This window comes from Aquarana catesbeiana, linkage group LG06, assembly GCF_042186555.1.
Source record: "Aquarana catesbeiana isolate 2022-GZ linkage group LG06, ASM4218655v1, whole genome shotgun sequence".
Taxonomy (NCBI): Eukaryota; Metazoa; Chordata; class Amphibia; order Anura; family Ranidae; genus Aquarana; species Aquarana catesbeiana.
Genome location: NC_133329.1, coordinates 336207503 through 336221762, shown reverse-complemented (window position 1 = coordinate 336221762; position 14260 = coordinate 336207503). Strand labels below are relative to the sequence as shown.

The window sequence follows — 14260 nt, the reverse complement described above, 5'->3', positions numbered from 1 at the left end:
GCAACAGCTGGAGGGCTGTAGTTTGGAGACCCCTGGTTTAATTGAAAGGGAAACATCGCCATAAAGGCATCTTAAAGGGCACCAGTCATCAATGAACAATTTTAATAATCTCAGCCTCCTCTTTTTGTTAGCCCTGTCTTTAGCCATTTGTTTCTTATGGAGTATTTTTTTCTTCTCTTAGCAGAGGGTTCTCTTCAGTGTTGGATTCAGATGTTGTTCATTTTCTGCCTTAGTAGAGTGCTGATAACAGACATGCATACAACTTACAAATTATACAGGGTCACTCAAGATCATATGAAGGCTTTGGTAACTGATAAGTTAATCCTTTTTCAGCAACCCAGAAAAGGCCTGTCTTTAGCACTGGGCTGAGGAGAAAAGGTCAGCCTCTATAGAGGCCTAAGTTACACTCAAAAGAAGCCCATGTACAATGCAGTGCGTATATCACTACATTTTGTGGCCACTGATAAAATGCAGCCCGTGGAGAGGATCATACACTGTGTCATGTGTTCTCTCTCTACTTAGTTCAGCAGTGAGAACTCCATGACTGGTGAGGCTGATCACATGATTTTGACCAGTCAGGCACATTAGTAAAGCACCTCTCTTTTTTTGTAAAGCAGCGGTATTGTCACAGTAAGGCCTTAGCACTGCTTTAGAAATGGGCCGCTAAGACTATACTGCACTCACTGCTCCAATAAGGGAAGAATAAAACTTGTTAAAGTGACACGCATCTATCTTTGTAAAGTATTGCATTGTTACCGCAACTGGTTCTCTTAAAGATCATATCTGTAGCATGCTTAAAAAAATGGGCATCCTTATAGCTCAGTGTAACAGACTCAGGTTGTTCTGTTGTAGTCCACCACTAAGCTGTCTTCTCCTCTCAATCCTACTCTAGTTTGTAAATAACAAGTAACCCCAGCTGGGCACTTTCCCTCATGGTCTCACTTTCAAACCCTCCCATGTCATGCAAAGTAAAACCTGAAAAATGTAGCAAGCTAACAAATTACTTTCAACACAGCGCTGGATTTACATGGCTGATCTAGCACCACTAATAATAGTAGATGTAGTTTAGCAACTGTTAAGAGTCAAAGGTTTCGGATTCCTGACACAAATTAATCTTCCTAGAAAGTGCCCACTGTAATGTGTAGAGAAAACTACTGGTGCTATAAAAATGCAATTTATTATAGAAACATGAACTGACCTTTTTTCCCCAGTCGCTATGGTTACTATAGATCACATACGTGACAGGTCAAGTCATGCATCTAATGTAACACCTTGTACAGTAAAGACAAGTGACACGCTGAATGATAGATTACCTGCAGACGAGGATTAATGGAAAAACTTCCAGCAGTGGGATTCATGCACGTTATGTATTGGCAGTTGTGTATTTCTTTAGCTACCAATTTCTGTCTGTCATACCTACAGTAAATCACATAAACACAAATACGGACTCATGTGGTGTCAGCTTCAATGATCTTATCTTATTTACTGCTCTATTATTATTATTATTATTAGTAAACAGGCAGCTTACTATAAGATCCACCCATACACTGTGACAGTTTTATATGACTTAGAACTTGTATACATGTATATGTAGCACCTTCCTAGATAGGTGCTAGGTTTTTGTTAGATAGAATTAGTTTGTGCTTAGATAGGAAAATATAGTTTCTACACTGTAGTCAGTGTGGTTGTTAATGTGTGTTAGGTAAAAGCATAGTTTGTTCACTGTACTCAGTGAAGCTGCAATCTGCTAGTCAGGTCTGCTCAGTGTGCTCAGCTGCTGATAGTCTGCCCGATAGCTTCTTCTGTATCCAGGAAACGTAATAAGTTTCTGGATGATAGGTGGGCAGCTATGCAGATGGCAGCAGGAATACTGATACAGCCCTGGCCTATCCCAGAGAGGCAGGCTCTGATAGCATGCTGGGAGACTGTATATATTATCTGAGCACACTAAGCGTGGGTTCCTTTCTCAGAGAGGATTGGGCTATCCTGGAGGGCACGCTGACCTCCCAGGCACTGTTGCTTTGTTTGCTGTCGTGAGGCCTCAGGTGGACAACCCGAGGGCCTGGATGCTGAAACCCTGGAGCTAAAGAAAGCTGACTAAAGGGTGCTGTTTGCAGAAGATCTAGTCTTGTATCACCACAGTAAAGTGTCGCTTGGAAGTTGGAAGGAGGCAACCAGCTGTTCCGGGGACCTTGTGTGAGTACAGATGCTTTGAAAGATCTTGGGGACGTTTATGCTTTTGCCACCTATCTAGTGCTAGAGAAAGTCAGCTGTGGGTCTATTTAAAGGGGACACCGACTGGTGTTCTGAAGAGCTTTGTCCAGCTAATCTGCTTAAAGGGACTCTGCTTTTGTGACTCTAGAAAAGGAATTTACAATTAACTACTGTCACTAATACTACTACTACCTTAAAGCTCAAGTCTACTGTTTGCTACAAGCACAGACTTTAATATACAGTAGCTTGTCCTGAAGAATACCTAAGTCCTCAAGTGTTCTTGTTTTTGGATTATCCCCTAGACTGGTCCCCTCCCTTAGAACACCCCTCCCTTAGAACACCCTAGACTGGTCATTGAAGAAATGTGTAAATGAGCCTGTGTGCCTGGCTGCAGGGTGCAAAATGTGGGGAAACCTCGATAGTATTCCTGTGGCTCCTATGGGGTTGGTATTAGAAGGGAGAAGGTCCCCCCCTACAGGCTGGTGGGAGCTTGATATACGCAGAGCCAGTACAAGTGGGGACGGAAGGGGCGGATGCCCTGGGCGGGACAATTTATTGGGGGTGGGGGGGCGCAGTGGAGTGAAGAGCCGCCTCTGCTGACAACAATGCCGCTGCGGCGTTAAGCTCCGGCCAGGAGTGGTTTAACATTGCCTGTGTGCTCCACGGCCAGGCAGTGGAGAAAGAGGATGAAGCATGGCTGTGTCTTAGGCAGGAGGCGGGGCCGGCGCCGTGTTGTCTGGGGTAGGAGAGGGGGAGGAGATTCCAGCAGCTGGAGCAAAATGTTTCCCGCTGCTCCGGAGACACAGATCACGCACCCCCCGGCCGTCACCCCCCCCACCACTGGAGTGCTCAGCGGAGTGGTCCCTGCACACCTGGAGGAGGCATCTGACATGCAGTGGCGAGGACTGGAAGAGGAAGGTCCTGCGGAGGAGGCCCCATGAGCGCTGTATGTAGCTGATTGAAAGGGAGGTAGGAAAGAAGAGGTGTCTGGACTGGGCCGCTCCTCTCTGGGTCTTTCAATTAGTGCAGGGGGGGGGGGGGGGGGCGTTCTCCAGCTGCAGGGAGAGGCACAGCTATCACTATGGAAAAAAAAGGGAAAACTGCACTAATAGCAAAAAGAGATCAAGCTGCAACTCAGGATGTTATATGACATCAATAGAATATGTAAAAAAGGGGAAGCTGTGCTGAATAAATTGACCTGTGAGGCTACCAACTATTAAATTAACCACTTACATAAAGTGTTGAATGTGAACAGACATGTGAAATAACACAGTACAATACTTAAATTAGGCTGCTACAATAAATGTGCACAGAAGTGCCAGTGAATTAATCTAAAGAAACAATAATGTAAATAGGTGCCAAAAATTAGTGCACATAAAGTTATACACATAAACTGTCAACAAACCAAATGGCTGATGACATAAATCAACAATAAACCACAAAAGCAGTGAACAAGTTCATGAAAGTGAGTCCATGTACAGTAATAGTGACCATATAAATAAGAATTTGACAAAAATTGAGTGAAACAATATAGTCTATGCAAATGGTTGTTGGCTGGAAATTGCCTCCACCACAGCAAACACTGCCACTTACCAGATCAGACGGGCTGCCCGTCACAGGCAGCTATTGAGAGCCGGCCGGCTTGATTTGTTTTATGCATATTTTAATCTACCTAAGTTTTAAGAGTCCAGTGTCCGTTTGGAGATCCCTGTCTAGGGCATCAACCATCCGTGTTCTCTGGTCCCCTGTAATAAGGGACCATAGGGATTTGAAGCTAAAGACCAGTGTCTACCTAAAGATCCGGGCTGGGGTATTAGCCATCTGCGCTCCGTGGTCCCCTGTAACAAGGGACCATAGTGATCTGGTAAGCGGCAGTGTTTGCTGTGGTGGAGGCAATTTCTATTTCTTTACGTTTCCTTTGGTGCTGTGTTTATTGTCACCGTTAACCAGCCAACAACCATTTGCATGGACTATATCGTTTCACTAAATTTTTGTCAAATTCTGATTTATATGGTCACTATTACTGTACATGGACTCACTTTCATGAACTTTTTCGCTGCTTTTGTGGTTTATTGTTTATTTATGTCATCGGCCATTTGGTTTGTTGACAGTTTATGTGTATAATTTTATGTGCACTAATTTTTGTCACCTTATTACATTATTGTTTCTTTAGATTATTTCACTGGCACTTCTGTGCACATTTATTGTAGCAGCCTAATTTAAGTATTGTACTGTGTTATTTCACATGTCTGTTCACATTCAACATTTTATATGAGTGCTTAATTTAATAGTTGGTAGCCTCACAGGTCAATTTATTCAGCGCAGCTTCCCTATTTTTACATACAGCTACCACCATGCCACAACCTCTTTCTGCAGCCAGCGACCACCAACACAAGAAAGAGCCAGCACCCCCCCACAGCATCCCACAGCCACAGACTGGCCTTTATATCCACCCCCTGTCCCATCCCATCGATTCCACTCCCTTCCTCCTGATCATCAGCGTCACAAACAGTAAGGACAGCTCAGTCCCAGTGTGCCCATCTGTGATTGGCAGCCCTCGACCCCTCCCTCCACCCTGCCCTTACCCCCACCTATGCGGGACTCCACTGCGGGGGGGTTCGCATCCTATGCTAGCACTGCCTGCTAATTGGCTTCCGCTGCCTCTTAAAAATGGGGGGGCGCAGTTTGTCATCTTCTCCCTGGGCACCAAATGGCCTTCTTCCAGCACTGGATATACATATTCACCCCCCCCCCCCACACACACACACACACAGTTTAAGAACAGTTGTGGAGGGAGGTGGATGAGGAGTATTATGTACATCATCTTTTGATGACACAGAGATATTAGAGGTCTCAAAGGTCCTGAAGAAGCAGGGAGTCCCATGAAACACATTGACCAACACACATCGACTTCATTTACAGTACATCCCTTAGTTAAGCTCTGTGGAGGGCTTGATGATTATGACCTCTTGATATGAGTGATGGAATTTTAATGTTTATTGAGTTGTCTATGTCAAATGACACGTTGTAAGGTTTAAAATTGTAATAAAACAATACATGTATTTTAATATTAATTAATTAATATTAATTAATAAAAGTCCTATTCATTTTTGGTTTCGATATACACTCTTTTTATGTAAGATCAAAACTGATGATGTCTGTAATGAAATATGTCATGAGAAGAAAATAAAAAAATATACATCTACAACTGAAAATACCTCATTTAATACTTACCAATGGCTATAATCCAGATGTTGTCTAATTAAAGTGTGAGGCTGTACTGTACTATAAGCATCCACCTCTGGCATATTGAGATCATCGACAAAATAAATGAGTTTTTTGGTTCCAGGTGGGGAATAGTTTCGTCCAGCTCTCTTTTCCAATGGTTTCTCCAGAACACCTTTTTTTAATGGGAAAAGAACAATGTCAGTCAACGCGTGCAGCATTCCTGTAGGTGAATATTTGACATTTTTAACATCATATAAAGGCCTATTTTTCAATATTTTTACCCAAAAACAAATCATTTTTCTAGTAGAGTCCTGGGTGAAAAATGTGCAAATGTTTGGTAAATGCTGTGTAAATATTGGGTGAAAACATTGGTAAGCACCACAATATCTGATACTATTTGTATGATTATCTGTTTAGCAGGGGCCTGATGCCACAAAACACTATTTTATTAAGTTAATGTATATAACTCAGTTGTGTATCATCTATCGGTGCTATGCGTACTGGGCACATCGGCCCAATGGAAGTGAGAAGGCCACTGTGCCCTCACACATTGTATAACATGGGGGAAAGTAGGAGTGCAGGCTGCTAGAGGGGCAGAGAATCCTCTCCTTGTGACATGACAGCTGTCAAGTGACAAGAGGGGTGCTTTAGGTAGCACCCACTTATTACATAGTAGGGGTACCCAGCAGATGAGGGTTAAATATGGTGTGTGCCTGTTTGGCTTCATCTCGGCTCCTTCCCCTGCCACCTCACGATCACTAGTATACGATCACGATAGTATATTGCTGATTCTAATGCTGGGAAGCGGGTCCCTATTTAGGGGGGAAGGAAGACTGTGATTGGCCACTGTTAAGGCCAATCACAGTTCTACTAGCTCTGCTTACTTGACCAGGGAAAGAAGGAAGAAACCTGTGGTGAGGATAGAAGGAATCATCATGAGTCCAGGTGGTGGGCTGTGTGTACTGTGGGATAGAGGGTTACTTACTACTGACCTCAGAACTCTGCATCACTCGCTACAGATTCCTGAACTCTGCATCACTTACTACCGACCCCTGAACTCTGCATCACTCACTACTGACCCCTGAACTCTCCATCACTTACTCCTGACCCTTGAACTTTGCATCACTTACTACAAACCCCTGAACCCTGTATCACTTACTGCTAACCTCTGAACTCTGCTTCACTTACTGCACACCCCTGAATTCTGCATCACTTACTACAGACCCTTTAACTCTGCCTCACATGCTACTTACACTGGAACTCTGCATCACTTACTACAGGAACCTGCACTTTTTGTCACTTACTCTTGACCCCTGAATTCTGCATCGCTTAATCCTGACCACTGAACTTTGCATCACTACTAGCCTTTGAACTATGCTCACTTACTGCAGACTCCTGAACTCTGTGTCACTCTCTCCTGACCCCTGAACTCTGTGTCACTTAGTACTGACATCTGCACTTTGAATCACTTACTCCCGACCCCTGAACCTTGCATCACTACTGACCCCTGAACTCTGTATCACTTAATACTGACCCCAGAACTCTGTGGCACGTACTACTGGCCTCTGCACTCTGCGCCTCTTAATACTGACATCTGCGTCACTTACTCCTGACCCCTGAACTCTGTGCCACTTACTACCAGGAGCATAACTAGAAATCACAGGGCCCCATAGAAAAATGTTGTATGGGGCCCCCCCTGCAAACAGCCCCCCCCACAACCGCCCTAGTGTCAATGCAGCGTGACCTGTGCCCCATACAGCGCGACCTGTGCCCAATGCAGTGTGACCTGTGCCCCATGCAGTGTGACCTGTGCCCCATACAGCATGACCTGTGCCCAATGCAAGGTGACCTGTGCCCCATACAGCATGACCTGTGCCCAATGCAGCATGACCTGTGCCTCATACAGCGTGACCTGTGCCCCATACAGCATGACCTGTGCCCAATGCAGCATGACCTGTGCCCCATACAGCGTGACCTGTGCCCCATACAGCGTGACCTGTGCCCAATACAGCGTGACCTGTGCCCAATACAGCGTGACCTGTGCCCAATGCAGCATGACCTGTGCCCCATACAGCGTGATGTGTGCCCCATACAGCGTGACCTGTGCCCAATGCAGCATGACCTGTGCCCAATACAGCCTGGCCTGCCTGTGCCCCATACAGCCTCACCTGTGCAGAGGAAGAGGCAAGCCGCCCAGATCAGCAGAGAGCGAGATTGCCCACTGTAATAGCTTTTATTTGAATTTCCCATCTTCCTGGGGCTCATCATCACAAAGCCCCACCTCTTGGCCCGACGCCTTTGATGATGTCACACGTCCCGCATTGGACCGGCATTCTGTCTATCAAAGGCGCCGAGCCAAGAGGTGGAGCTATGTGACGTGAGCCCCGGGAACACTGGAAGTTCTAATGAAAGCTATTACAGCGGGCAATTCCGCTCTCTGCTGATACGGACAGCTCGCCTCTTCCTCTCTTCTCTTTTCCCCAGGCTGGGAGACTGTGTTGGCGGTGCTCTCATCCTCACCAGGCCCCACTCGGCTGTGGGCCCCATAGCACCCGCGTGAGTCGCTATGGCGGTAGTTCCACCCCTGCTTACTACTGACCTTTGAAATTTATATCACTTAATACTGACCCACAAATGCTGCATTATTTTCTACTGACCCTTGGACTCTTCCTAAATTACTTCTGACACCTGAACTTGGCATCACTTACTACTGACCCGTAAACTCAGCATCACTTACTCCTGACCCCTGATCTCTGCATCACTTACTACTGATATCTGAACTCTGCGTTACTTAATTATTATTATTAATGAACCCCTGCATTCTGCATACTTTTAAGCCAAGGCCAGTATTCAGTGCAATGTAAGCCACACCCAATGTTTGTCTTGAAAGAGGACCCACTGCTTTCAGAAAATGCACCTGATTTGACCCTTTGCTGCATTAGGTCTGATGTATGAAGCAGCAATACTGCATACAGCATACTAAAAGTCCAATTTCAAAATTTCTTATAATATTTGATGACATTGCTTCAAATTTAGGAAAATTAGTTGAGAGTGATTCTATTGTTTGGATTTTTCAAGAGAAAATTGTGTGCATTATTAAGGCATGATATTTGCCATTGCTAATTTAACATTTACCAGTAATTTTACATTCAGTCATTAGGTGAACACGTTCATTGTGAGTATAAAAAAAATACAGTGCCTTGAAAAAGTATTCATACCCCTTGATATTTTCCAAATTTTGTCATGGTATACCCAAAAATGTAAATGTATTTTATTGGTATTTTATGTGATAGACCAAAACAAAGTGGCACATAATTGTGAAGTGAAAGGAAAATGATAAATGGTTTTCAAACATTTTTACAAATATTCAGCCCCCTGAGTCATTACTTTGTAGAACCACCTTTCACTGCAATTACAGCTGCAAGTCTTTTTGGGGATGTTTCTACCAGCTTTGCACATCTAGAGAGTGAATTTTTTGCCCATTCTTTTTTGGCAAAATAGCTCAAGCTCTGTCAGATTGGATGGAGAGCACCTGTGAACAGCAATTTTCAAATCTTGTCACAGATTGGATGTGACACATCCTGATGACACGGGTTCCGCAAAATGCATTGAGGCTGTGCATCTGGTTATACTGACATCACCACCGGTACCCTGGTTTCTACATCTGGCGTTTTGAAACGCACGCCGTATCTTGGGGAGACAGCGGGAGCATGTTAAGCTGTACATGTTGGTGCTGATTTATAGTGTGCATTTTTATTGTTTCTGTGACCTAAATTTTTTAATAAATGTATTGCTCGATGATTTTTTATTATGCTTTTCCTGAGTCCTATTGCTTGAATAACATAAGGAGACACCTCTGGGGTTAAAAGCCACTATCACTACTGGATCTCCCTAGTAGTTGTTGATTAAGGAGCTGAAATTATTACAAGGCACATTTAATATAGATGTTTGGTGAGTGTGCATTTCTCACACATTGTTTGCAGTGGAGCACGGTTTAAAGAAAACCTTTTATGACACCTATCTTTCAATCACGGTGACTGGACTGCTCTGTGAAGACTTTGTCACTCTTTATGCTATTTTTATATTATGGACAGTTTTATTTATCCTGATTAAGTCCCGGTTCACACTTGTGCGATGCGAGAATCCTGCAAATCCACTGCGGGTTCCCACATCGCATCTGACTCACACAGCAGTTCACACTGCCATATGCGAACTGCCGGGATTGTCAATACATTGTTAATGAATGCATTTCAGCTTGCATATCGCACTGCGAACTGACAGTTTGGACATGTATCGGATCGCATGGGTGTGAACACCCATGCGATACGATTCTGGTGTGGACCAAGAAAAAGGGTCCTGTGCGAGTTTGGTCCGAATGTGATACGATATCAGCCATACTATCTGTATGGCTGAAATCGCATTGCATGGGCATCGCATGGGATTTGCACTGCAGTGTGAATCACATGCAATCTCGCAGAGCAGGCTGGTGTAAACTGGCATTTAGTCTGGAGAGTTCATTATGGAAAGGTCTGCCTGATACTGGAAAGAGGCATCCAAGTATCCAGGGAATTTGTGAGTACAGGATCTGGGTGACTGTTGGCGTTGCTAGTCCTTGTGCACTAATACTAAGACTTGCTTAACTTGGGTCATTGCATATGGAGTCCCAGTACTGTCCATTTCCTGGGCTACTATTAAAGGGTCTATTCTAAGAAGTAGTTACAGAGCGAAGGATGTCCTGCTCAGCGTTTTTGGAGTATCCCACAACTCCCTGAGCCCCATCCTAGTTATTCAGCAATAAATGTTAAAGAAGGCAACCCTAGACTGTTCATTGGGTCAGAAGGGTGAATATTGCCATATGTCTGGCTGCTGCTGTACTAGTGAGGAGAGGAACCTGTGACAAAATCAGCAGGCCCTTTCAGAGGTGAGTGCTACACTACACCTGCTTTATGTAATTATAACTGATTCCCTTTGAAAGATTTAATGCTTTTTTTTTTTTAAAGGATATTGTCTAACATGAATGCTTGTGGGTTGATTTACTAAAAACTGGAGAGTGCAAAATCTGGTACAGTTCTGCAAAGAAACCAATCAGCTTCTAGGTATTTTTTTGTCAGAGCTTAATCGAACAAGCTGAAGTTAGAAGCTAATTCGCTACAATGTACAATTGCACCAGATTTTGCACACTAGTTTTAGTAAATCTACTTCATAGTTTTGATGTACACAGCACCAGATTCTTCTGAAAAAAATGACATCTATAAGCTGTTCAATTGCCATTGGAAATACTATATCTAAAAAAAAGAGTGTGAAAAGAGTGCAGCTCTCCATATTAATCAATGAGAAATTATTTTGAGCATTGTTTTCCTTTTCAGCCAAGCCAAAATCTGACTGGCCACTAACTGCACCTGCACAACATGGCTGTTTACACTTTTCAATGAAATCACGCCAGTTATAATCTCACAATAGTGCCATCACTTACGCTGCAGCATAGCAGATGTGGTGTAGTAGTTGAATGGCACTTTGGCTACCATGTATTCTTCTGGCAATTTTGACAATTTATCAGACACCAGGATGGTTTTTCCTACTCCTGTATTTCCAACCAGCATTATTGGTTTCCCCTTCTCCAACAGCAAATCCAAAAAATACCTCAAGCGGACAGTTTCTGCGGTATGTACCAAGACGGTCTAAATGTAAAAAGAAACAAATGTTATGTAATTTGTTTGGATGTTTGCTAAGAAAATGTGTATAATGAAGCAGGGGTTTAGTAGTAATTGTCCCACAAGGAACATTTAAAAAGTACACTTCTGTGCAAAAACTTTAGGCAGGTAAGAAGAAATGCTGTAAATGAAGAATGCTTTCAGAAGTAGAAGTGTCAATAGTTTATTTTTATCAGTTAACAAAATGAAAAGTAAATGAACAGAAGAGGAATCCAAATCAAATCAATATTTGGTGTGACCACCCTTTGCCTTAAAAACAGCATCTTCTAGGTACACTTGCACATAGTTTTTGATGGAACTCAGCAGGTAGGCTGTTCCAAACATCTTAGCAAACTAACCACAGATCATCTGTGGATGTAGGCTGCCTCAAATCCTTCTGTCTCTTCATGTAGTCCCAGACAAACTCAAGATCAGGGCTCTGTGGGGACCAAATATAACTGGTCCCCACACCTTCACTTACAGAAGGGGTTGTCAACCCCTGGTCGCGGGCCACTGCCGGGCAGTGGCCTTTCTGCAGCTGGGCCGTGGGTGTGGGCAGCCGGCATGAGATACCTGGGGCGGGAGGGCGGGCGGGCAGCATGAGACACCTAGGCAGGCGGGCGGCATGAAAGACCCGGTCGGCCGGCATAAGAGATCCAGGCGGGTAGCATGAGACAGCCGGGTGGCCAGCATATGACAGCTGGGTGGGTGGAAGAATTGAGCGGGTGTGCAAGCAGAGATGACATCATCTCTGTCCGCCCCCCCGTATCACCCCTCTTCCGCCCTCACAGCTGGTGTTCTGTCAGTCTCAGTGTTGGAGGTGTGGCAGGGAGCAGAGAGATGACATCATCTCTCACTGACTGCCCTCACTGACTGCCCGCATCACTGCTCTCCTGCCTTCATTTGGAACCCACCAAAGCCTGCCTCTGTGCTAAATGGACCGGTGCTGCCACCAATGCAGTGATGGCAGGCAGCGTGGTAAGTGACATTCCGCATCTGGTGACAGGCAATGTGGCAGGTGGTGTGGCAAGTGACATTCCACATCTTGTGACAGGCAACGTGGCAAGTGGCGTGGCAAGTGACATTCCGCATCTGGTGACAGGCAATGTGGCAGGTGACGTGGCAAGTGACAATCCACATCTTGTGGCAGGCAGAGTGGCAAGTGACAATCCACATCTGGTGGCAGGTAGCAAGGCAAGTGAAAATCCACATCTTGTGGCAGGCAGCATGGCAGGTGACATGGCAAGTGACATTCCGCATATGGTGACAGGCAGCATGGCAAGTGACCATCCACATCTGGTGGCAGACAGCATGGCAAGTGACAATCCACATCTGGTGGCAGGCAGCGTGGCAAGTGACATTCCACATCTGGTGGCAGGTAACAGTGGCAAGTGACATGCTCAGGGCTCCCACTGCTTCTGCATTATGGTGAGTTGAACTATTTTGTTTATTACTACAATGTAATAATATAAATAATGCGCTTCAATTACCCTGACACCATATCAAGCATGGTGCCATGATGATTAAAGCGCTAACACCAGCCATTGCCCGTGAAAAATCGTTTTCCCCTCCGCGAGACCCCCCTCCCGTTCCTTGACCCAATTTTCTTCCACGCAGATGGTCCCCGGTACCAAAAAGGTTGGAGACCGCTGACTTACAGGAATCCTTGTTCTTCTTTACATGAAAATAGTTCTTAATGACATTTGGTTGTATGTTTGGGGAGGTTTTCCAGCTGCAGAATAGATTTGGGACCAAGAAGAGAACTGGGCAGGGTTAATAGCACTGCTTGAGATAACACTGAAGAGGGCACAGAAAGTTACAATTTCATTGGATTTCTGGCAAGACCTACAGTTATTTTCTGCACTTATGAAACCGATAAAATAAAACACTTTCAACTGTGTATTTAACTGACCAAAAAGAAGCAAAACATAGTTTTTTGTTTGGGTTTGCATATACTTTAAGAGTTTCTGTGGAACCAGTTGGAGACCTACAGTATCAGACACCTTCAGTATAAGGCTACTTTCACACTGGGGTGGGCGGGCGCCGTCAGTAAAGTGGGGCTATTTTTTAGCGCCGATTTACCGCCGTTTTAGCGGCACTAATCGGACACTAGCAGGGCGTTTTTTTCATACACCACTTCTATAGCACTGCAAAGATGCGGCTTGCAGGACTTTTTTGACCATCCTGCAAGTGCACCGCTCCAGTGTGAAAGCCCTCGACACAGGGGAGGCGCTTTACAGACGCTATTTTTAGCGCTGTAGCGCCTGTAAAGCGCCTCAGTGTGAATATAGCCTTACTGCTAGTCTAATGACAGCTTAGAAACCAGCAGTAAACTATGGATCATATTGTATGTATGATCGTATTCTAAGAAATGGAGTCACTTGTTACTAGCAACCGACCAGCTTCAGTCCTGCCCTGTAAGTTAAAATCTGATAGATGATTGTGGAGAAATAACTTAAGTTTTTAGTAGTAACATCTTGATGCATAATGTCCTTTAGGCTCAGATCAAAAGACCACACCAATATAAGAATGCTTAAAGTGGTATTAAACCCAAAAGCAAACATTTATTATATTGCAGCTTACCAAAGTTTAGATGTGATGGCTGCAAAAGTTTTATTTTTTAAGATTTCTCTATCTTTTTTTCACCTGGTGATCTAGCCAGTAAGACTGTAATTTTTCAAAATACCAAGCTTTCCTGCAGATGTATCAGTTATCAGTTACAGAGATGAGACTAATACTTCATTGGTATCAACTCAAACTAGTGTAGCCAGGTTGGATATAGTTAACATCCAAACAACACAAAGAAATTGAAAAACATCTGCACATTGTTAGTATAAACAGAACCTCTTAAAGTGGTAACCCCTTCCACAGTGCAGATATCAACATGTACAATGGCATTTTACTGTTCTAGAAAGGATCACAAGCACAGACCACTGGATGTTTACCCATACACTATAGTACATAAAAAATGGCAGGGCGACAGTAGACTGTAAAAATGTGGGTAGATAGTCCAACAAGTAGAGGTCGCTGCCAAGAGAACAGGGAGCTGAGGAGAAGGGCACCTCAAGATCAATAATTAGACCTCAAGTCAAAATGGCAGGTAGGAGGAATTTATACAATATGAAATC

The 14260-nt window shown here is 44.2% G+C and overlaps 1 protein-coding gene across 1 annotated transcript in view; it reads right to left on the bottom strand.

Annotated features, from left to right (window-relative positions):
- LOC141148076 (dynein axonemal heavy chain 11-like) overlaps positions 1 to 14260 on the bottom strand; it is a 1034097-nt gene that overhangs the window by 487559 nt on the left and 532278 nt on the right. Inside the window, exons 51-53 of the mRNA XM_073635228.1 lie at positions 10916 to 11120; positions 5449 to 5614; positions 1314 to 1416 (exon numbers count right to left, since the gene is read on the bottom strand). Coding sequence (XP_073491329.1) covers positions 1314 to 1416; positions 5449 to 5614; positions 10916 to 11120 — 474 coding nt within the window. The remainder of the gene's footprint in view (positions 1 to 1313; positions 1417 to 5448; positions 5615 to 10915; positions 11121 to 14260) is intronic.